The sequence below is a fragment of the Delphinus delphis genome, chromosome 3 (assembly GCF_949987515.2).
Source record: "Delphinus delphis chromosome 3, mDelDel1.2, whole genome shotgun sequence".
Lineage (NCBI taxonomy): Eukaryota > Metazoa > Chordata > Mammalia > Artiodactyla > Delphinidae > Delphinus > Delphinus delphis.
This window is the reverse complement of record NC_082685.1, coordinates 129,223,114-129,247,501: the sequence shown is the minus strand read 5'-3', so window position 1 is coordinate 129,247,501 and position 24,388 is coordinate 129,223,114. Positions and strand designations below refer to the sequence as shown.

The 24,388-nt window shown below is 35.5% G+C and overlaps 1 protein-coding gene and 1 long non-coding RNA gene across 3 annotated transcripts in view; one reads left to right on the top strand and one right to left on the bottom strand.

The window, feature by feature from the left end:
* LOC132423573 (uncharacterized) overlaps positions 1–24,388 on the bottom strand; it is a 55,373-nt gene that overhangs the window by 1,712 nt on the left and 29,273 nt on the right. The window lies entirely within an intron of this gene.
* MAP3K1 (mitogen-activated protein kinase kinase kinase 1) overlaps positions 1–24,388 on the top strand; it is an 81,645-nt gene that overhangs the window by 46,558 nt on the left and 10,699 nt on the right. For both annotated transcript variants that reach the window (XM_060009473.1, XM_060009474.1), the window contains 7 exons: positions 26–174; positions 9,529–9,650; positions 10,247–10,328; positions 10,443–10,626; positions 12,469–12,747; positions 22,314–22,435; positions 24,063–24,154. In XM_060009473.1, coding sequence (XP_059865456.1) covers positions 26–174; positions 9,529–9,650; positions 10,247–10,328; positions 10,443–10,626; positions 12,469–12,747; positions 22,314–22,435; positions 24,063–24,154 — 1,030 coding nt within the window. The remainder of the gene's footprint in view (positions 1–25; positions 175–9,528; positions 9,651–10,246; positions 10,329–10,442; positions 10,627–12,468; positions 12,748–22,313; positions 22,436–24,062; positions 24,155–24,388) is intronic.

The window sequence follows — 24,388 nt, the reverse complement described above, 5'->3', positions numbered from 1 at the left end:
TGTTACTGTCTTTTTTCAATGTTAGGTTGAGAGTTTGTTCCAGAAATATCACAGTAGGCGTAGCTCAAGGATCAAAGCTCCATCTCGTAACACCATCCAGAAGTTTGTTTCACGCATGTCAAATTCTCATACATTGTCATCATCTAGCACTTCTACATCTAGTTCAGAAAACAGGTTAGTACTTTTTAAGGAATTAAAAGCATTAATCCAGTGTTACTTTTTAATTTTAGGGATAATTTTTATATATATACTTGTTAAGTTGCTCTAAAATGATATAATTATTGAATCTTGGCTTTCAAGGTAAAATCAAGGGTAAAAAATAGTAAAGGTCATCTAAGTATATATATTTGGATATTTTGTCCTGAAAACTACAGTGTTGAAAACGGCACCTTAAATATCAGAATATAATAAATGTCCATTTCACAAGAAAAATCAGGTGGCAGGTATAAAATAAGTGGCTACTGTTTATCAATCATTACTTTGTGCCAAACACCTTATATGTTGGTCTCATTAGGTAGGTTTTATCACTTTTGCAGATAATGAACCTGAGGCACTATATAAAGAATATGTCTATAATTTTTTTGATATAAATAAATTATGTACAAGGCAAAGTGGTTATCCAGAATCACTTTCAAATATAGGATGTTTAAATTTCATGACATCACTACTTCTCTCATAGATACTCTCAGGGAATCCTCATTACAGCCTATTTTACATGTGAGAACATAAGCAGGCTCTTCTGAACAAAGAGACTAATAAGCTGTAATTAAGAGATACAATAGCTGTTAATCATAGTTGTTAATTAAAATCTGCAGTGCTTCTCAAACTTTCCCATTGCTTAGTTGCTGATAAGAATAAACTCATGAAGGATCTGAGATGTAGCCCAATATGACAGGTGTGAAAAAATTAAGAGTATTATCATAAAAAGTCATGTCAGTTTTCTTTCTTTTCCAAGATTTCTTTATTGCTTTAATGAAAAAATGAGGTTCTTAAAAATTACTCCAGAAAGGAGTGCTGCTTCTCTTAGGAGGGCACCCCCTGTGTGTTCCCAGGAACCTCAGTCTGAGAAGCACTGGTGTAAGTGCTTTTAAGTCTCATTCTCATCCCATCAATCTTTTAAGTATTGTAACTACTTCAAAATTCATGAGGAATAGAAAGTGATGATATCAGGACAAGGGCATGATGAAGTAAAGAATTGAGAGAGAAGATTTTTCATCTATGGAAAAAGTAAATGTTTGAATTTTATTATTTTATATTAAATGAATTGATTTTAGAATGAGAATTTTATGAGTTTTTTTGGACATTAGAGATTTTCCAGTTTACATGGTTCAGTGATAAATAAAGCCAGAAGAGGTCATTTGAACAAAGGCAGAACTGGAACCTGAGTATCCTGATTTCTAGTTCAGGGCTCTTTCTCTTACCTGTTATCTCTTCTAAATAAATGAAAAAAATAGCTTTACTTCTCAAGCTTCCTTACCCAAACTTCTAGAGCCTTTCTCCTTTTGATTGATATTTCTGTAGCTTTTTATTTTGGAAAAAAATAATAACTGCTTTAAACCAGGTGGCCAAAGTTAAAATAGAAAGTCTCTCTCTCTAAGATGAAAAAAAGTACCCTTTCAATATGGGCTGGCCATAATTTGGGGTTTTTATTGATTCATTTGAATTTTTTGTATCCAAGGGGGGAAACCAAAGAAGTTGTAATCTTCCTAAGATTATACTGTGTAGGTAAGTAGGTTAATGTTTCATGTAATCACAAATTTTTATGTCTAAAATAAATATTTTAAGACTAAAATTAATTAAAAAAATTATCTGGAGATCTTATTGCAGTATATTAATTTTAAATGGTATATAAGAAACAATGAAAAACAGAATTGGGACAGATTGAATATGCATATAAAAAATAATTAACAAAACCTTACCAACAAAATAAAAGCTGCAAACAGAAACCTATGGTCCAGGACATAAATTGGCAAAGGACGTGAAGAGAATTTCCACAAAAGAACAATTTCAGGGTGCTGACAAACATGAAAACTGTTCAGGCAACCTAATAACTAAGGAAATGCTCATTTAAAAAATATATATATATCAGATTTATTTACAGAATTAGTAGATCCTTTGTAATGCGACAGTTCAGTTCTTATAAGATGCTTTACTGTATGTAGTGGTATAGCCTTTCTGGAAAAAAATAAATGTGACTTTTTAAAACGTTTATAGTCATTGATCCAGTAAATGTATTTTTTTTTTAAGAAAAAAATTTTAATTTGAGAAATGTACAAGACTTACATATATGACTGTTTCTCACAGTACTATGGTGAAAAATTGGGAACAACTTAAATATCCAGCAAATGAATGGTTAAAATATACCCATATTATGAGTATTTCATGCAGCCATTAGAATTATGCTTTTGAAGAATACTGAGTGGCATGAAATAAAATCCAGATTATAATACTGTCATGCATGAACCCATTTTTTATATATAAAAGGTATTATAGGTACATAAATATTGAAATGAATAAAAAAATTAATGGTTATTAATGGGTGGTATTATGACAGGTGACATTTTTATACTTTAAATACTTCGGGCTTTGAGGGTCATTGGGTCTCTGTCACAACTATTCAGCTCTGCCCTTGTAGCTGAAGTAGCCGTAGACAATATGTGAATGAATTGGTGTGGCTGTGTTCCAATAAATCTTTACTTACAGAAGCTTGACTAATTTGATCCCCCTTTAGTTCGCTAATCCCTGTTCTCTACTCAAGTGATTTTACTTCTGAAGAAACTGCTAGAAAGAAAATCTGAAATGTCAAAAAAGAGGGCACAAAGAGGTTTCTAACGGTTTCTTAAAATGTGGAAACAACTCAAATGTCCAGCAATAAGTGGGTGCTTAAGAAGTTAGGATCTGTCTAATCAATGAAAAATTATGCCACCACTTGAAGAGTTTAATAAGTAGAATTTTTACGATAAATCTCTTAACATGAAATTGTACATGTATATAGATAAATGATCTGAATAATGTTTACAAAATATGTACTTGGAAAAAAGGTAGAAAATACCCCAGAATGGAATATTTTTAAGTCAGAAAAGCATTTAAGAAATAAGTTGCACTTACAATTTGACTAAATTGTGGAACTTTATTTTTCCTGTATTTAAGTCTTTTGAATAAGCTAATTTTGGTGTAATTATTTGAAAAATTATTTGATCTTGGGTCATCTTTGCCATTAATATTTTTATTTTAGATTGTTGTGTAAATCATTTCTGCAGTGTTTCGTTAATTTTTGTCATTAATACATGCATATTTTAATAGCTTTTCCCGCCTCCTCATAGCTCCATAATTATGAAAAGAGATAGACAGGATAGATAAATGGGAGGGAGAGAGACTAGTAAGTGTGCTTCAGCTCAGGAATCACACATCGTGACATTGATGACATATTTGTTCAGCTTTCAGGGAAGTTTTTTGGGGAACTGTTATTTGCTGTCAGTCACTCAGACCTGTTTTTCAGGAATTATAGCTTAAGATAGTAGAAGTGTAATATTGAGCCCAGGGGAAAGCCTGAGCTTAGTAGAAGCACGAATTTGTAGGGATAAGTAGGTTATGGGATATTCTCCTCAGGTTAAAGCCAAATGATAGATTTGCCACGAACTGTTCTGTGATCTTGGGCAGCTTACTTATAATACCCCAGAATCTTGTCTTTATGTTGTAATGGAAATATTGTTATTTTATTTTTTTTCTTTTTCTAACATCTTTATTGGGGTATAATTGCTTTACAATGGTGTGTTAGTTTCTGCTTTATAACAAAGTGAATCAGTTATACATATACATATGTTCCCATATCTCTTCCCTCTTGCGTCTCCCTCCCTCCCTCCCACCCTCCCTATCCCACACCTCCAGGCGATCACAAAGCGCGGAGCTGATCTCCCTGTGCTATGCAGCTGCCTCCTGCTAGCTATCTACCTTACGTTTGGTAGTGTATATATGTCCATGCCTCTCTCTCGCTTTGTCACAGCTTACCCTTCCCCCTCCCCATATCCTCAAGTCCATTCTCTAGTAGGTCTGTGTCTTTATTCCTGTCTTACCCCTACGTTCTTCATGACCTTTTTTTTCCTTAAATTCCATATATATGTGTTAGCATACGGTATTTGTCTTTCTCTTTCTGACTTACTTCACTCTGTATGACAGATTCTAGGTCTATCCACCTCATTACAAACAGCTCAATTTCGTTTCTTTTTATGGCTGAGTAATATTCTATTGTGTATATGTGCCACATCTTTATCCATTCATCTGATGATGGGCACATAGGTTGTTTCCATCTCTGGGCTATTGTAAATAGAGCTGCAATGAACATTTTGGAACATGACTCTTTTTGAATTATGGTTTTCTCAGGGTATATGCCCAGTAGTGGGATTGCTGGGTCATATGGTAGTTCTATTTGTAGTTTTTTAAGGAACCTCCATACTGTTCTCCATAGTGGCTGTACCAATTCACATTCCCACCAGCAGTGCAAGAGTGTTCCCTTTTCTCCACACCCTCTCCAGCATTTATTGTTTCTAGATTTTTTGATGATGGCCATTCTGACTGGTGTGAGATGATATCTCATTGTAGTTTTGATTTGCATTTCTCTAATGATTAATGCTGTTGAGCATTCTTTCATGTGTTTGTTGGCAGTCTCTATATCTTCTTTGGAGAAATGTCTGTTTAGGTCTTCTGCCCATTTTTGGATTGGGTTGTTTGTTTTTTTGTTATTGAGCTGCATGAGCTGCTTGTAAATTTTGGAAATTAATCCTTTGTCAGTTGCTTCATTTGCAAATATTTTCTCCCATTCCGAGGGTTGTCTTTTGGTCTTGTTTATGGTTTCCTTTGCTGTGCAAAAGCTTTGAAGTTTCATTAGGTCCCATTTGTTTATTTTTGTTTTTATTTCCATTTCTCTAGGAGGTGGGTCAAAAAGGATCTTGCTGTGATTTATGTCATAGAGTGTTCTGCCTATGTTTTCCTTTAAGAGTTTGATAGTTTCTGGCCTTACATTTAGGTCTTTAACCCATTTTGAGCTTATTTTTGTGTATGGTGTTAGGGAGTGATCTAATCTCATACTTTACATGTACCTGTGCCCAGGTACCTTTACATGTACCTTTGCCCAGCACCACTTATTGAAGAGGCTGTCCTTTCTCCACTGTACATTCCTGCCTCCTTTATCAAAGATAAGGTGACCATTTGTGCGTGGGTTTATCTCTGCGCTTTCTATCCTGTTACACTGATCTTTCTGTTTTTGTGCCAGTACCATACTGTCTTGATTACTGTAGCTTTGTAGTATAGTCTGAAGTCAGGGAGCCTGAGTCCTCCAGCTCTGTTTTTCGTTCTCAAGATTGCTTTGGCTATTTGGGGTCTTTTGTGTTTCCATACAAATTGTGAAATTTTTTGTTCTAGTTCTGTGAAAAATGCCAGTGGTAGTTTGATAGGGATTGCATTGAATCTGTAGATTGCTTTGGGTAGTGGAGTCATTTTCACAATGTTGATTCTTCCAATCCAAGAACATGGTATATCTCTCCATCTATTTGTATCATGTTTAATTTCTTTCATCAGTGTCTTATAATTTTCTGCATACAGGTCTTTTGTCTCCTTAGGTAGGTTTATTCCTAGATATTTTATTCTTTTTGTTACAGTGGTAAGTGGGAGGGTTTTCTTGATTTCACTTTCAGATTTTTCATCATTAGTGTATAGGAATGCCAGAGATTTCTGTGCATTAATTTTGTATCCTGCAACTTTACTAAATTCATTGATTAGCTCTAGTGGTTTTCTGGTAGCATCTTTAGGATTCTCTATGTATAGTATCATGTCATCTGCAAACAGTGACAGCTTTACTTCTTCTTTTCTGACTTGGATTCCTTTTATTTCCTTTTCTTCTCTGATTGCTGTGGCTAATACTTCCAAAACTATGTTGAATAAGAGTGGTGAGAGTGGGCAGCCTTGTCTTGTTCCTGATCTTAGTGGAAATGCTTTCAGTGTTTCACCATTGAGGAGGATGTTGGCTGTGGGTTTGTCATATATGGCCTTTATTATGTTGAGGAAAGTTCCCGCTATGCCTACTTTCAGCAGGGTTTTTATCATAAATGGGTGTTGAATTTTGTCAAAAGCTTTCTCTGCATCTATTGAGATGATCATATGGTCTTTTATCTCCTTCAATTTGTTAATATGGTTTATCACATTGACTGATTTGTGTGTATTGAAGAATCCTTTCATTCCTGGAATAAACCCCACTTGATCATGGTGTATGATCCTTTTAATGTGCTGTTGGATTCTGTTTGCTAGTATTTTGTTGAGGATTTTTGCATCTTTGTTCATCAGTGATATTGGCCTATAGTTTTCTTTCTTTGTGACATCCTTGTTTGGTTTTGGTATCAAGGTGATGGTGGCCTCATAGAATGAATTTGGGAGTGTTCCTCCCTCTGCTATATTTTGGAAGAGTTTGAGAAGGATAGGTGTTAGCTCTTCTCTAAATGTTTGATAGAATTCTCCTGTGAAGCCATCTGGTCCTGGGCTTTGCTTGTTGGAAGATTTCAATTTCAGTGCTTGTGATTGGTCTGTTCATATTTTCTATTTCTTCCTGATTCAGTCTTGGCAGATGGTGCATTTCTAAGAATTTGTCCATTTCTTCCAGGTTGTCCATTTTATTGGCATAGAGTTGCTTGTAGTAATCTCTCATGATCTTTTGTATTTCTGCAGTGTCAGTTGTTACTTCTCCTTTTTCATTTCTAATTCTATTGCTTTGAGTCTTCTCCCTTTTTTTCTTGATGAGTCTGGCTAATGGTTTATCTATTTTGTTTATCTTCTCAAAGAACCAGCTTTTAGTTTTATTGGTCTTTGCTATCATTTCCTTCGTTTCTTTTTCATTTATTTCTGATCTGATTTTTATGATTTCTTTCCTTCTGCTAACTTTGGGGTTTTTTTGTTCTTCTTTCTCTAATTGCTTTAGGTGCAAGGTTAGGTTGTTTATTCGAGATGTTTCCTGTTTCTTAAGCTTGTATTGCTATAAACTTCCTTCTTAGAACTGCTTTTGCTGCATCCCATAGGTTTTGGGTCGTTGTGTCTCCATTGTCATTTGTTTCTAGGTATTTTTTGATTTCCTCTTTGATTTCTTCAGTGATCACTTCGTTATTAAGTAGTGTATTGTTTAGCCTCCATGTGTTTGTATTTTTTACAGATCTTTTCCTGTAATTGATATCTAGTCTCATGGCATTGTGGTTGGAAAAGATACTTGATACAATTTCAATTTTCTTAAATTTACCAAGGCTTGATTTGTGACCCAAGATATGATCTATCCTGGAGAATGTTCCATGAGCACTTGAGAAAAATGTGTATTCTGTTGTTTTTGGATGGAGTGTCCTATAAATATCAATTAAGTCCCATCTTGTTTAATGTATCATTTAAAGCTTGTGTTTCCGTATTTATTTTCATTTTGGATGATCTGTCCATGGGTGAAAGTGGGGTGTTAAAGTCCCCTACTATGAATGTGTTACTGTCGACTTCCCCTTTTATGGCTGTTAGTATTTGCCTTATGTATTGAGGTGCTCCTATGTTGGGTGCATAAATATTTACAACTGTTATATCTTCTTCTTGGATTGATCCCTTGATCATTATGTAGTGTCCTTCTTTGTCTCTTCTAATAGTCTTTATTTTAAAGTCTATTTTGTCTGATATGAGAATTGCTACTCCAGCTTTCTTTTCGTTTCCATTTGCATGGAATATCTTTTTCCATCCCCTTACTTTCAGTCTGTATGTGTCTCTAGGTCTGAAGTGGGTCTCTTGTAGACAGCATATATATGGAAATATTGTTATTGATTTTACAAGCTGTTCATCACATCATGAAGGTTCAAACAAAAATCTGTAAAATAGAAACAAACCTCCTCCCACTCCAGTCTCGGCTGCACACAAAATGACTACTGTTAACAGTTTTTAATACATCTTTTAAAATTATATAAAGCAAGGAATATAAAACTCTTCGCTGCATTCTGGGTATGCAGACACACACACACCCCAATACTTCTCTCATCTTTCCTATTGTTAAGCAATATAGTCATGATGTATATTTTGATCTGCAACTTGCTTTTTAAATTAAAAAAAAATTTTTACTTTATATATCAAGAACATTTTCCTCAATACAAAAAATATACACTACTTCAGCTATATAAGATTGTATGGATGTGACACAATATATTTTGCCATTGCCATAATTAATGGACATTTAGTACACCTAATTTTTTGTTGGCCTATTAAATGCAATAAATTTTATATTTTTTGTTTACTTAATATATTTCTGAAGGATAGAATTCTAGAAAATAGGTTTTTTTAGGTCATGGATATATACATTTAGTATTTTAAGAAATACTAGCAAATTCCTTTCTAAAAATTTCAGGGTTTTTTTTTATTCCCACCATTAGTGTATATGAGAGCCTGTTTTCCTATGCCGTTATCAACCTACTTAATTTTTGTCAATCAGATTATCCCATTCCCCCCGCAAAGACAAATAAAATAAGATAGAGCTTTATTAATTTAACATGTTATTTTGTACTTCTGTTTTCACATTTATTGGCTATTGGTCTTTTTTATTTCAACTGCCTTTTTATCTTCTTTGCTTGTTTCACTGTTGAGTTGTTAATATTTTTCTTACTGATTTTATATTCACTTTGTATATAATAGGAATAGTCAAATATATACAGTATAATTCAGATACACATAATAAAGTTACAATTTTGCCATAAATGGAACCATTCTATACAAGTTTGAATTCTGTCAGGTTATCTGCTTTTTTTCACCATATGGTATATTATGGATATTTTTCTTTGTCATCATTTATGGATCTCTGATCCTTTTCAAAGGCTTCATAGTGTCTGGGTGTACCATTTTTTTAACCTTCTTTTGATGTTCCTTTGGTTGAATTTTTTCCTTATGCTAAATAGTTCTGCAGTGAACATTCTCACACATATATCTTTATTATGTCTCTTTATTTCCTAGAAGTCTAGTTGAAAGGTTGTGTGCATTAAAAATGTGACATACTTGTTTCTAGGAAAGTTGGACTATACATGCACCAAAATTGTCTGAGATGGGTCTTCATACTTAAGGATGTGGAATAGATGAGTTCTACAGTCCTTCTAATACTTGAAATCTTGAAACTGTTGGCATGTAGTATGTTTGTACATAGTCAAATCTTATAGCAGTTTGTTTATTCAAAAGGTACAATAACAGAATTTGGGGGATACATATCTCTCTATGGTTGTAGTTCATATATTGAATTATATTCATAGCAAGGAAAGGTTAAACCATATCCACAACCTATAAATACGTGGTGGTATGAGTCTGATTCAAAATTACTGTATATTAATAAGAGAAATATTTCTCAAATAGTTCATATACAAGACGCTCCTAAACAAGAATTTCTAATTAATTTTTTCATAGTCTAAAGAAGCCACAGTTGTTTTTAGCATATGGCATTAATTCTGTTCTTTTGTGGTTAATGCTTTTGTTTCCCCTTCTTTATAGTATAAAAGATGAAGAGGAACAGATGTGTCCTATTTGCTTGTTGGGCATGCTTGATGAAGAAAGTCTTACAGTGTGTGAAGATGGCTGCAGGAACAAGCTGCACCACCATTGCATGTCAATTTGTATGTGGCTCTTTTTCTCAGTGTGCTTACTCAACATGGTTACTCTATCAGCTAACTATATTATTTAGGATTTTAACGTGGCCTTCAGCGAGACTGGTGAGAGAAGAAAAGAAGTATAGGCCCTGTAAGAAGTTTTCAACAAGTAGGAGTTTAGGTTCTCTTAGGGATGAGCAAAGAAATGTTATAAAGTGTGACGCGTGGTAATGGAAGGCGTGCACAGAATTAGAAACAGTTCTGATCTGGAAGGTGCACATGGAGGGAAGGAGGTGGAAGAAGGTCTGGGCAGGCCTTCCAGAGAGGGTAACGCCAAAGCAAGTTTTGGAATAACATTACCAGGTTATCAAGTGGGCAGAATGTTTTGAAAAACAGTAAACAAAGTACATGTTATATATAGCATGTTTAATAAAATAGCATTTGCAACAATTACAAGCATCAGAATAATTTAACCTTCCGTGTTTGCCTGCGTTTAGGTAAACATATAACGTTTTGAGGTTCCTTCCATATAAATCCTATACTAGCCATTGTGAACAATTATTACATAAATACTTAATGGTAAACGTTTATACTTTTCTAAGTTTTTTTCCATAATTTTTCAGGGGCAGAAGAATGTAGAAGAAACAGAGAACCTTTAATATGTCCCCTTTGTAGGTCTAAGTGGAGATCCCATGATTTCTACAGGTAACAGTTATGACTTAATGATTTGGGTATGTTTAATAAAGAATAAAAATGCTCTCAAGGTGTTATTTAAATCTGTTAATTATTTTTAGCAAGCTTTGTTAATTTTTCATTTAGCCACGAGTTGTCAAGCCCTGTGGATTCCCCTTCTTCCCTGCGAGCTGCACAGCAGCAAACCACACAGCAGCATCCCTTGGCTGGATCACAACGAAGGAATCAAGAGAGCAATTTTAATCTTACTCATTATGGAACTCAGCAGATCCCTCCTGCTTATAAAGATTTAGCTGAGCCATGGATTCAGGTAAGTAGTTCTGATTCTTCATTTCTCAAAGAAACATTTAAAGACTAATTAATGTAGTTGTCGCCCCAGTTGTTTATAATTTAAGAAAGTACTTTTGCTTGCCTCCATCATGACTCGTATTCCATTGAAAATTTTAATTTTACCTTTGATGTTAATAATATGCCACTTATTATAGAGCTTAAACTTCAAAATTTCTTTGTAATCTCACCTCCCATCTCTAGAAACATCTTTCTAAACTAACAGACATGAAAGGTTATTCAAGGATAGACACTAGAACCGTTTAATGCTAAGTTGCTCCAATGTTGCTATTTAAACTCAGTTTCTCCTATTCATATTCTCATGGCATATGTTAGGTACTCAGTAATTGCTGAGTGGATGAGTAAGAAAAGAATGTGGTATTTACCTTGATTTAGTAATTTTTATTTGTAAGGACAGTTTCCATTCCTTTACTTTCTCTTCTGCTTAAATACTTTTTCATCCTTAGTTAATCAGAATTTCGGTTGGTTGGTTGGATTCTAATGATTTTCTTTGTTGTTATCTGCTTAGTCCATATGTAGAATCCAAAAGCAGACAACATCTCCAGATTATAGTGAAGTAAAATGTTTTTGATAATCTGGTAAATTCTATTAAATTCGTTAACAGACACAATAACTCATTAAGCTTATACATCAGAAGGATTTATCTCCTTTTTCTTTTTGTGACCATTATAGTCCTGCAGCTTTTGAATTCTTTTCTTAGCATGTTAACAGCCTAATAGGAATCTAATAAAATTTACAAACTTAATAAATATATTATTTATTTTATCTAGTTCATTAATGGTATTTAACATAGGCCCTCACCTGCCCCTTCATGAGTCCTCAAGAAAACTCTCAATTTGATACTGAGCTATTGGATGCCATTTTTTCAAGGCAGTGGTTCAGGTTTGTTTTGCTTAAGCTTTAGGTTGGCCTAGGCTATATATTCCTAGTTTTTTAAATTAGGAATATCATATAAGACATAATTGAGACTTATTGATATGCTGTTTAACAGTGCCAGGCATACAACAAATTCACTATACTCTAATTGATTTATTCTCCTTTACTATCACTTTAAAACAGAACACATAAAGTCATGATTTATTTTCCCCAAAAATGTGTTTATTCATCCCTAATATTTAGAACTTTTTCAAATGATACATTATCTTAGATATTAAGTTTACTTTTGGCTAACTGGTCCATAATGTCAAGACCATGCACCCTTTCTTTTCTTTAGGGATTCTCTGGCTTTGCAGATGTGATAATGATGACTATAATCACATGCACTTTAAGTATTTCATTATCCTTTGCTGATTTGAACACAGTGTTTTTCTTTAGTCTTGATTTTTCCACTCCATTCATTATATTTTTTCTAGTTAACCAAATAAGAGCCTTTGACTTACTCTATCATTGGTAGGAGAAATACTCTTATCTCTAGAACACCTGCCCCAGTGCCTTTCTTGATTTGGCTTTTTTTAATCTTCAGTTTTTTTCCTGTAAACTACCTTAACACAAATACAAATTTGAGGTTCTTCACAGATATGTTTATTTTGTTTTGTGGTAAGCGCCGGAGTACAGAAATGCATATATATCCATCTAATTACTTAATGGTGTTCACTCTTAGTTTTACTTGAGCTAATAAATGTTAAGGAGTTTTGCTAATTACCAGTTAAACTTGAGTATGTCCTTACGGACACAGTTGAAAATTGTATAGTATGGTGAAGACTTAAGAAATGTCCAATTTTCCTTTAGTAACCAAAAATCATACTTAATTCAAAACACTTCAGTTTTTCTTCACATTGAATTCATTTTGTTTGTCTGATTATAGGTATTTGGAATGGAACTCGTTGGCTGCTTATTTTCTAGAAACTGGAATGTAAGAGAGATGGCTCTCAGACGTCTTTCCCATGATGTTAGTGGGGCTCTGCTGTTGGCAAATGGGGAGAGCACTGGAAATTCCGGGAGCAACGGCGGGAGCAGCCCAAGTGCTGGAGCTGCCAGTGGGTCTTCCCAGACCAGTGTCTCAGGAGATGTGGTGGAGGCATGCTGCAACGTTTTGTCAATGGTCTGTGCTGACCCTGTCTACAAAGTGTACGTTGCTGCTTTAGTAAGTAGCTTTATTCTACAACCATAGCGTTATGGGTTTCTTGGGTTTTTTTTTTTTTTGACAGTTGGCAGATATCATTTTTAAGATTCAGTAAAACTACTTTACCTAATTTAATTTTGGAAAATCCAAAATTTTTTTTTATTCCATAATCCCAGGAAATTGCAGTCTTCCATTTAATCTCTTCACTTGGATTTTACTCGTTTTAACCTGGTCAAGATTTCTTATATGCTGTTTACTTTTCTCTACTCTAAAGTAGCAATAGTAGGACTTCCCTCATGGCGCAGTGGTTAAGAATCACCTACCAATGCAGGGGACACGGGTTCGATCCCTGGGCCGGGAAGATCCCACATGCCGCAGAACAGCTAAGCCCTCGAGCCACAACTGCTGAGCCTACGTGCCACAACTACTGAGCCTGAGTGTCTAGAGCCTGTGCCCTGCAAGAAGAGAAGCCACTGCAGTGAAGCCCCTGCTCGCCACAACTAGAGAAAGCCCACGCACAGCAATGAAGACCCAACACAGCCAAAAAAAAGCAATAGCTTGCTATTCATACCTTCACGTTTGCCTTACATTATACATGACCAAATTAAAGATCCTTTATGGGATAGCAAAGTAACCAGAGTTACTTTGATTTTTTTAAATTTGATATTAGACATTTATTTTTTATTAATTTGATATTAGACCTTAAAAAGAACTGATTTGGTGGACTTCCCTGGTGGTCCAGTGGTAAAGAATCCGCCTTGCAGTGCAGGGGACACAGGTTTGATCCCTGGTCAGGGAACTAAGATTCCACGTGCTGTGGGACAACTAAGCCTGCATGCCACAACTACTGAGCTCACAGGCCTCAACAAGAGAGCCCATGTGCTGCAAACTACAGCTGACACACCCTGGAGCCCGCGAACCACAGCTAGAGAGAGAAAACCCACATGCCACAACTAGAGAGAAACCCGAGCACTGCAACGAAAGATCCCACGTGCCTCAACGAAAGATCCCGCGCGCCGCAACTAAGACCTGACACAGCCAAAAATAAAATAAATAAATATAAAAAAAAGAACTGATTTTTAATGAACGTTGTATGGAAATTCAGAAACCTTTTCACAAAAGAGGATTCCATGACATAGACTACTGAGTTGTTTTTCTAGTTTAACCTGTTAGAAGTTGTCTTTCATGAGTGAGATGGAATGACAAGGAGGCTGTTCTGTTTGTAATTTTGTATGCTAAAATTTGACTTTCTCCATTACGAGTATATATATCTTTACAACAGGGTTTCTCAACCTCAGCACTTACTGACATTGACACATAATTATCTGTTGGGGGCAGGGGTGCTGTCTTATGCATTATAGGACATTTAGTAGCATCCTTGGACTATACCCACTAGATACCAATGGCCACCCTATCCTCCCCTTAGTCATAACAACCAACAATGTCTCCAGGCATTGCTGAGTGTCCCCTGAGGGCCAAAACTGCCCCCAGTTCAGGACCACTGCTTTATTTATTTATTTATTTTTACAGCAGGTTCTTACTAGTCATCAATTTTATAATTTTATCCACATCAGTGTAAACATGTCAATCCCAATCTCCCAATTCATCCCACCACCACCACCACCCCGCCCCCCTGCCACTTTCCACCCTTGGTGTCCATATATTTCTTCTCTATATCTGTGTCTCAATTTCTGCCCTGCAAACCGGGATCTGTACCATTTTTCTAGATTCCACATATATACGATAATATATGGTATTTGTTTTTCTCTTTCTGACTTCACTCTGTATGACAGTCTCTAGATTCATCCACATCTCTACAAATGACCCAATTTTGTTCCTTTTTATGGCTGAGTAATATTCCATTGTGCATATGTACCACATCTTCTTTATCCATTCGTCTGTCAATGCGCATTTAGGTTGCTTCCATGACCTGGCTATTGTAAACAGTGCTGCAGTGAACATTGGGGTGCATGTGTCTTTTTGAATTAATGGTTTTATCTGGGTATATGCCCAGTAGTAGGATTGCTGGGTCACATGGTAATTCTGTATTTGTTCTTTAAGGAACCTCTATACTGTTCTCCATAGTGGCTGTATCAATTGACATTCCCACCAGCAGTGCAAGAGGGTTCCCTTTTCTACACAACCTCTCCAGCATTTGTTGTTTGTAGATTTTCTGATGATGCCCCTTCTAACTGGTGTGAGATGATACCTCATTGTAGTTTTGATTTGCATTTCTCTAATAATTAGTGATGTTGAGCAGCTTTTCATGTGCTTCTTGGCCATCTGTATGTCTTCTTTGGAGAAATGTCTATTTAGGTTTTCTGCCCACTTGTTGATTGGGTTGTTTCTTTTTATAATATTGAGCTGCATGAGCTGTTTATATATTTTCGAGATTAATCCTTTGTCCATTGATTCATTTGCAAATATTTTCTCTCATTCTTGAGGGTTGTCTTTTCGTCTTTGTAGTTTCTTTTGCTTTGCAAAATCTTTTAAGTTTCAGTAGGTCCCATTTGTTTATTATTTTTTTTTATTTCCATTACTCTAGGAGGCGGATCAAAAAAGATCTTGCTGTGACTTATGTCAAAGAGTGTTCTTCCTACGTTTTCCGCTGAGAGTTTTATAGTGTCCAGTCTTACATTTAGGTGTCTAATCCATTTTGAGTTTATTTTTGTGTATGGTGTTAAGGAGTGTTCTAATTTCTTTCTTTTACATGTAGCTGTCCAGTTTACCCAGCACCACTTATTGAAGAGACTGTCTTTTCTCCATTGTATATCCTTGCCTCCTTTCTCATAGATTAGTTGACCATAGGTGCGTGGGTTTATCTCTGGGCTTTCTATCCTGTTCCATTGATCTGTATCTCTTTTTCTGCCAGTACCATACTGTCTTGATTATTGTAGCTTTGTAGTATAGTCTGAAGGCAGGGAGTCTGATTCCTCCAGCTCCTTTTTTTTCCCTCAAGACTGCTTTGGCTATTCGGGATCTTTTGTGTCTCCATACAAATTTTACGATTTTTTGTTCTAGTTCTGAATAAAATGCCATTGGTAATTTGATAGGGATTGTATTGAATCTGTAGATTGCTTTGGGTAGTACAGTCGTTTTCACCATATTGATTCTTCCAATCCAAGAACATGGTATATCTCTCCATCTGTTTGTATGATCTTTAATTTCTTTCAACAGTGTCTTACAGTTTTCTGCATACAGGTCCTTTGTCTCCCTAGGTAGGTTTATTCCTAGGTATTTTATTCTTTTTGTTGCAGTGGTAGATGGGAGTGTTTCCTTAATTTCTCTTTCAGATTTTTCCTCATTAGTGTAAGATTTCTGTGCATTAATTTTGTATCCTGCAACTTTACCAGATTCATTGATTAGCTCTAGTAGTTTTCTGGTGGCATCTTTAGGATTCTCTATGTATAGTATCATGTCATCTGCAAACAGTGACAGTTTTACTTCTTCTTTTCCAATTTGTATTCCTTTTATTTCTTTTTCTTCTCTGATTGCCACAACTATGACTTCCAAAACTATGTTGAATAATAGTGGTGAGAGTGGACATCCTTGTCTTGTTCCTGATCTTAGAGGAAATGCTTTCAGGTTTTCACCATTGAGAATGATGTTTGCTGTGGGTTTGTCGTATGTGCCCTTTATTATATTGAGGTAGGTTCCCTCTATGCCCACTTTCTGGAGAGTTTTTTATTATAAATTGGTGTTGAATTTTGTCAAAAGCTTTTTCTGCATCTATTGAGATGATCATATGGTTTTTATTCTTCAATTTGTTAATGGTGTATCACATGATTGATTTTCATATATTGAAGAATCCTTGCATCCCTGGGATAAATCCCACTTGATCATGGTGTATGATCCTTTTAATGTGTTGTTGGATTCTGTTTGCTAGTATTTTGTTGAGGATTTTTGCATCTATATTCATCAGTGATATTGGTCTATAATTTTCTTTTTTTCTAGTGTCTTTGTCTGGTTTTGGTATCAGGGTGATGGTGGCCTCATAGAATGAGTTTCGGAGTGCTCCTTCCTCTGCAGTTTTTTGGAAGAGTTTGAGAAGGATGGGTGTTAGCTCTTCTCTAAATGTTTGGTAGAATTCAGCTGTGAAGCCATCTGGTCCTGGACTTCTGTTTGTTGGAAGATTTTTAATCACAGTTTCAATTTCATTACTTGTGATTGGTCTGTTCATATTTTCTATTTCTTCCTGGTTCAGTCTTGGAAGGTTATATCTCTCTAAGAATTTGTCCATTTCTTCCAGGTTGTCCATTTTATTGGCATAGAGTTGCTTGTAGTAGTCTCATAGGATGCTTTGTATTTCTGCAGTGTCTGTTGTAACTTCTCCTTTTTCATTTCTAATTTTATTGATTTGAGTCCTCTCCCTTTTTTTCTTAATGAGTCTGGCTAATGGTTTATCAATTTTGTTTATCTTCCCAAAGAACCAGCTTTTAGTTTTATTGATCTTTGCTGTTATTTTCTTTGTTTCTATTTCATTTATTTTTTCTCTGATCTTTATGATTTCCTTCCTTCTGCTAACTTTGGGTTTTGTTTGTTCTTCTTTCTCTAGTTCCTTTAGGTGTAAGGTTAGATTGTTTGAGATTTTTCTTGTTTCTTGAGGTAGGCTGGTATTGCTATAAACTTTCCTCTTAGAACAGCTTTCGCTGCATCCCATACGTTTTGGATCGTCATGTTTTCATTGTCATTTGTCTCTACGTATTTTTTGATTTCCTCTTTGATTTCTTCAGTGATCTCTTGGTTATTTAGTAACGTATTATTTAGCCTCCACGTGTTTGTGTTTTTTATGTTTTTTTCCCCTGTAATTGATTTCTAATCTCATAGTGTTGTGTTCAGAAAATATGCTTGATATGATTTCAGTTTTCTTAAATTTACTGAGGCTGATTTGTGATCTATCCTAGAGAATGTTCTGTGTGCACTTGAGAAGAAAGTGTAATCTGCTGTTTTGGGATGGAATGTCCTATAAATATCAATTAAATCTATCTGGTCTATTGTGTCATTTAAAGCTTGTGTTTCCTTAGGAATTTTCTGTTTGGATGATCTGTTCTTTGGTGTAAGTGAGGTGTTAAAGTTCCCTACTATTACTGTGTTACTGTTGATTTCCTCTTTTATAGCAGTTAGCAGTTGCCTTATGTATTGAGGTACTCCTATGTTGGGAGCATATATATTTATAATTGTTATATCATCTTTTTGGATTGATTCCTTGATCATTATGTAGTCCTTCCTTGTCTCTTGTAACATTCTTTATTTTAAAGTCTACTTTATCTCATACGAGTATTGCTACTTCAGCTTTCTTTTGATTTCCATTTGCATGGAATATCTTTTTCCATCCCCTTACTTTCAGTCTGTATGTGTCCCTAGGTCTGAAGTGGGTCTCTTGTAGACAGCATATATATGGGTCTTGTTTTTTGTATCCATTCAGCGAGCCTGTGTCTTTTGGTTGGAGCATTTAATTCATTCACGTTTAAGGTAATTATCGATATGTATGTTCCTATGACCATTTTCTTAATTGTTTTGGGCTTGTTTTGTAGGTCCTTTTCTTCTCTTGTGTCTCCCACTTAGAGAAGTTCCTTTAGCATTTGTTGTAAAGCTGGTTTGGTGGTGCTGAATTCTCTTAGCTTTTGCTTGTCTGTAAAGCTTTTGATTTCTCCATCGAATATTGCCGGGTAGAGTAATCTTGGTTGTAGGTTCTTCCCTTTCATCACTTTAAATATGTCATACCACTCCCTTCTGGCTTATAGAGTTTCTGCTGAGAAGTCAGCTGTTAATTTTATGGGAGTTCCCTTGTATGTTATTTGTTGTTTTTCCCTTGCTGCTTTCAGTAATTTTTCTTTGTCTTTAATTTTTGCCAATTTGATTACTGTGTGTCTCGGTGTGTTTCTCCTTGGGTTTATCCTGTATGGGACTCTCTGTGCTTCCTGGACCTGGGTGGCTATTTCCTTTCCCATATTAGGGAAGTTTTCGACTATAATCTCTTCAGACATTTTCTCGGGTCCTTTCTCTCTCTCTTCTCCTTCTGGGACCCGTATAATGCGAATGTTGTTACGTTTAATATTGTCCCAGAGGTCTCTTAGGCTGTCTTCATTTCTTTTCATTCTTTTTTCTTTATACTGTTCTGAAGCAGTGAATTCCACCATTCCGTCTTCCAGATCACTTATCCGTTCTTCTGCCTCATTTATCATGCTACTGATTCCTTCTAGTGTATTTTTCATTTCAGTTATTGTATTGTTCATCTCTGTTTGTTCTTTAATTCTTCTAGGTTTTTGTTAAACATTTCTTGCATCTTCTCGATCTTTGCCTCCATTCTTTTGCTGAGGTTCTGGATCATCTTCACTGTCATTATTCTGAATTCTTTTTCTGGAAGGTTGCCTATCTCCACTTCATTTAGTTGTTTTTCTGGGGTTTTATCTTGTTCCTTCATCTGGTACATAGCCCTCTCTGCCTTTTCATCTTGTCTTTCTGTGAATGTGGTTTTTGTTCCACAGGCTGCAGGATTGTAGTTCTTCTTAGGACCACTGCTTTAGAATAATTCTTATCTGGTCTGTTTTTATTTTTATTTTGGGGGTAGGAGTTTATTAATTAATTTATTTTTGCTGTGTTGGGTCTTAATTTCTGTGCGAGGGCTTTCTCTAGTTGTGGCAAGCGGGGGCCACTCTTCATCGCGGTGCGCGGGCCTCTCCCTATCGCGGCCTCTCTTGTTGTGGAGCACAGGCTCAGTAGTTGTGGCTCATGGGCCTAGTTGCTCCGCGGCATGTGGGATCCTCCCAGACCAGGGCTCAAACCCGTGTCCCCTGCATTAGCAGGCAGATTCTCAACCACTGCGCCACCAGGGAAGCCCTTTGGTCTGGTTTTTTTTTTTAATTCTTCCACTTCATTTTTAAAATTTATTTATTTTATTTATTTGTTTTTGGCTGCATTGGATCTTCGTTGCTACACACACACACTCTCTCTAGTTGCGGTGTGCGGGCTTCTTGTTGCAGAGCATGGGCTTTAGGTGTGCAGGCTTCAGTAGTTGCAGCACGCAGGCTCAGTAGTTGTGGTTCGCGGGCTCTACAGCATAGAGTCAGTAATTGTGGCACACAGGATTAGTTGCTCCACGGCATGTGGGATCTTCCCAGACCAGGAATCAAACCTGTGTCCCCTGCATTGGCAGGAGGATTCTTAACCACTGTGCCACCAGGGAAGTCCCTGGTTGTTTTTAAAACTCATTTCATTTCTCTGCTTCCACTCTTAATCTTTTTCTAATCCATCCTGTAACAACTATGCCTAGCAAATCTTCTTTTTGAAAGGTAGTATAGTATAGTGTTTATGAACATTAGTTTGGAGTCAAAATTGAGTGACCTCATAATTTATTATCCCAACTGGGATACTTGGATAATCTGCTAAACTGGGCCTAGCCTAGGCAATCTGGATATATGGTCAAAATCAGAGAGACTTTGATTCGAATTCTGGTTCTCCAGTTTGCTAGCAGTGTAACTTTTTAGGACTCGTAAACTTCATCTTTTTCACCTATAAAATAATGAAAATATGTACCTCTTAGGTTTGAAATGAGATTGTGTAGATACCTCTAACTGTAATGTCTAGTACATTGTGAGAACATTGAATATAATAGTCATCATTATTCCTTAAATGCCGCTTTATTCCCCAGCTCAGAAACCTATAGAGGTTTCTGTTTCTTCAACAACATTTCCTAAGGCATATTCTGTGGAAGTTTGGCTGGATTATGAGAAGTTCCTTCCCTTTCTTCCCTGAAGAAAGAGTTCTGTGTTCAGTTAAAATTGGTGAATACTAAATTACATGAGGTTAAATGGGTCTGTTCACTGAAAGTCTTCTAGGAACCTTCATAAGTTAACGTACATTGGGAATCTCATCATGGCATAAGATGCATTATTTCCCAAATTTATCTTAACCGTGGTCTTTTTTTTTATATAGCATCTTGAGGGACCAACATACTATAGAATACTATAGAATAAAGACCAGCATACTGTAGAATAAAGACCAGCATAATATAAAGACCAGTGTTCTTGGCTCAACTTTTTACCTCTTTCTTCTTACTATTTTCCAACACAAACCTTCAGACATATTTGACTGTTCAGTATAATGCCTTACTATCTGGTTGTTTATGCCTTACTATCTGGTTGTTTATTATCACTTCACATGGTTTCCCAATGTGTTAATGAGCTCCTAGAGTGCAGGGACTCTGAATGATACTGTATTCTGATTCCTCTACAGTTATTTAGTGTGCCAGGCACAGTGAGGGCAGACATGGTTCCTGCCCTTAGAGCTCTCCCTTCCCTTTCTCCCCTCCCTCTTGCCCTTCTTTGTTTTCCCTTCCCCTTCCTCCCCATATATAATTTTTTGCTGAACAATTTGAAAGTTATGTGCAGGCATCATGACATTTCACTTCAAATACTTTAGCATGTATCTCTTAAGAATAAATAACATTCTTTTGTATAATCACCATGCAATCAGCAAACTCTGAAAATTTAGCATTAATTACAATATTATTATGGACTATAAAGTCCATATTCAGATATCCCCAAACTGTCCCAACAGTGTCCTTTTCAGCTAAACTACAGACTTTATTCATATTTCACCCATTTTTCCATTAATGTCTTTTTTCTCTTTTAGGATCCAATCCAGAATCTCACATTGCACTTAGTTATCATGCCCCCCTAATTTTCCCATCTGTGACAATCCCTCAGTCTTTACTTGTCTTTTGTAGACCTTGACACTTTTGAAGTGTATTGGCCAGTTATTTTGAAGAATGTTCCTCAATTTGGGTTTATCTGGTATTTTCTCATGATTACATTATGCATTTTTCGCAAGAACACCAGAGGTGATGTGCCCTTCTCAGTGCATTGTTATCAGGGGGTATATCATGTCAGTGTGTCTTATTATTGGTGATGCCATCCTTCATCACTTGCTTAAGGTGCTGTCTACTGGGTACTGTAAAATTACTATAATAAATGTCTTGGGGGAGATACTTTGAGACTATGCAGATATCCTGTTTCTATTCACAGATTTTAGCATTTGTCAGTGGATCTTGCCTACAGCAATGACTACTGTGGTGTTCTAACGGTGATCTTCTATTTCCCATATTCCTCCTTTATTAGTTAATTGGAATTTGTCTATAACGAAGAGCTGTCTCTTCTCTCCCATTTATGTATTTATTCAGTTTTTTTTATTTCTATCACCATAGACTCATGGGTATTTATTTTATTCTATGGGTTATAATTCAGTACTATCATCATTTACTTTGTGCCCAAGTTATTCCATCTTTAGCCATTGGGAGCTCTTTCAAGTTGGCTCCTTTCCTCATTTTCTTTTTAAAATAACTTTTTATTCTGAAATTAATTCAGACTTTTAAAAATTACAGAAATAGTTGAGAGTTCCTTTCTACCTTATCTATTTATTTATCCAGTTTTTTATTTGTATCAGTATCAACTCATGGATTCTTATTTTATTTATGGGTTATAATCTGTTCCTATCATTATTTTATTTCTCAAATTGTCTCAGATTAGGCCATTGTCTCTGATGCTTTTTAAATGTAGTTAAACTGACCTTCAGTTTTTTTCCCCCAGAAAACGTTGAGAGCCATGCTAGTATATACTCCTTGCCATAGTTTGGCAGAAAGAATCAAACTGCAGAGACTTCTCCGGCCAGTTGTAGACACCATCCTAGTCAAGTGTGCAGACGTCAATAGGTAAGGCCCTATAAATGAACTGCTTCAAACCACCTTGTCCTGAAAGCCTAGCACAGAGCCTCAAACCTAGTGAGTATTTGATACATACTTACTAAATGAGGCTTTGAATACTGTTTTATAATGTGAGATTTGAAATTAACATGTAACATTTAAAGCTCTTAAGGACTAGGAAGAACTAATGGCAAGTAAAAACCAGGCTAACAAACTGCGTGGACCTCCACATTATTGTATGGTGATTGATTCTCTTTTATTTTAAAGTAATATTCTTAAAACTGAAGTCCAGTTGATAAGAACAGCAGGTGATATATGAGATATTATCTCATTTTAGAGAATGAGTTACACAGGATAGGAACCAATAAAATCATTATACATGCTTTGCATTATCAGGACCAAAAAAACAAAAACCCCATTCCATTATTTTCTTTGTGATGGAATTTTACTCTGTGATAGTTTTGTCAGATAACAACAACAACAATTCCATATATCCCTGCAATATCCTTAAAAATCAGCAAGGAACGAGAACAGCCCTCACTGGAGGTAGAGAAATGAGGGTATGGTGATTGGGAAAATGAGCACAAGATATGCTTTTATTAGACCGCTGGTTCTCTCTCTCTCTTTTATTTTTTCCCTTTCCATAAAGTGGGAGGAAAAGACCACTTTTCATATAATGAGCATAGCCACAGTAAACACTTTTTTGGCAGTTCTCATCTCTTCGTGTCCCAGCAGATCTCAGGTGGTAAGAAGCACTGACTCTCCCTTGGTTTGCCTCTGCCATTACCTCCTTTTGGAGCTCTTCTAGTCCAATTTTGTCTTCCTCCCTAAGTCACATGATGTAGTCTGTAGAGGATCTCAGAAATTAAGCACTTAACTTTGACTTGTTTCTCATCTCATAAAGTCTGTCTTTTGTCTCCATTGTTTCTCTACACAAGCCTACAGATTGTAAGTATTAGAGGTTTCCTTGTTGCTTAGAGAGAATACTATAAATATCTGAAAAAAATTAACAAGTAATTTGAAAAATGCATAGAAAAATCATTTCATTTCTTAATATTATAATAGGGTTTTTTCCCCTAAGAATTTCAATGTTTTTATGGCATTTGTTTTGTTGTCCACTTTCTGAAATTCTAAAGTTAGGTTGTTTACTTGGTCACTTGAATGACTGAACATCATAAGAAATATGGTAAAGAGATTTTATGATATTTAGAAGTCATTCTGGCTATATAAAGAGAATATAACGGTTTTGGATGGGAAGACTTTGTTTTTAATTCAAGAGAACTTAATGAAAATTCAGAAATCAAAATGTCTGAGTCTTTTCTTTCTTATTTTAACAAGATATGATAATGAAAATAAGCCTTTTATCTGGTTTCATATTTAATACTTGCTGTTTATAAGAGCCAGTAGTGAAGATTCTGTGCTTAACACAGAAGATAAGGTAAAATTTATGGAATTAGACCTAATAATAAATATTATTACTTATAGTGACATCATTAATGCAGTTTTAGTGGTTGAGAAGCAAACACTCCTAAAAACATTTTTTCCCACCTTTTCACAAGGCATTACATTACTACTGTCCTTTTAATATGTATTTTATCCAAGATTAAAATCTGATGTTGCTTCCTTTCATTTTTAGTCGCACAAGTCAGCTGTCTATATCAACGCTATTGGAATTGTGCAAAGGCCAAGCAGGAGAGTTGGCCGTTGGCAGAGAAATACTTAAAGCTGGTAATAACTTTTTACTTAAAATTAATATAATATGTTTTATCATTTTCCTTAGACGGTCTAATCTCATAATCTCTAATAGGGCAGTTACAGGATTTTGAAATAATTTTGTAAATTGACTCAGCTAACATTAGAAATAGGAATTAATCTAAAAGGGAGATTCTTGAAATTAATATAATTCAAGTATTTTTGTTAACCTTAAACCATTTGATCATGTTTTGTTTTAGATTTTAATAT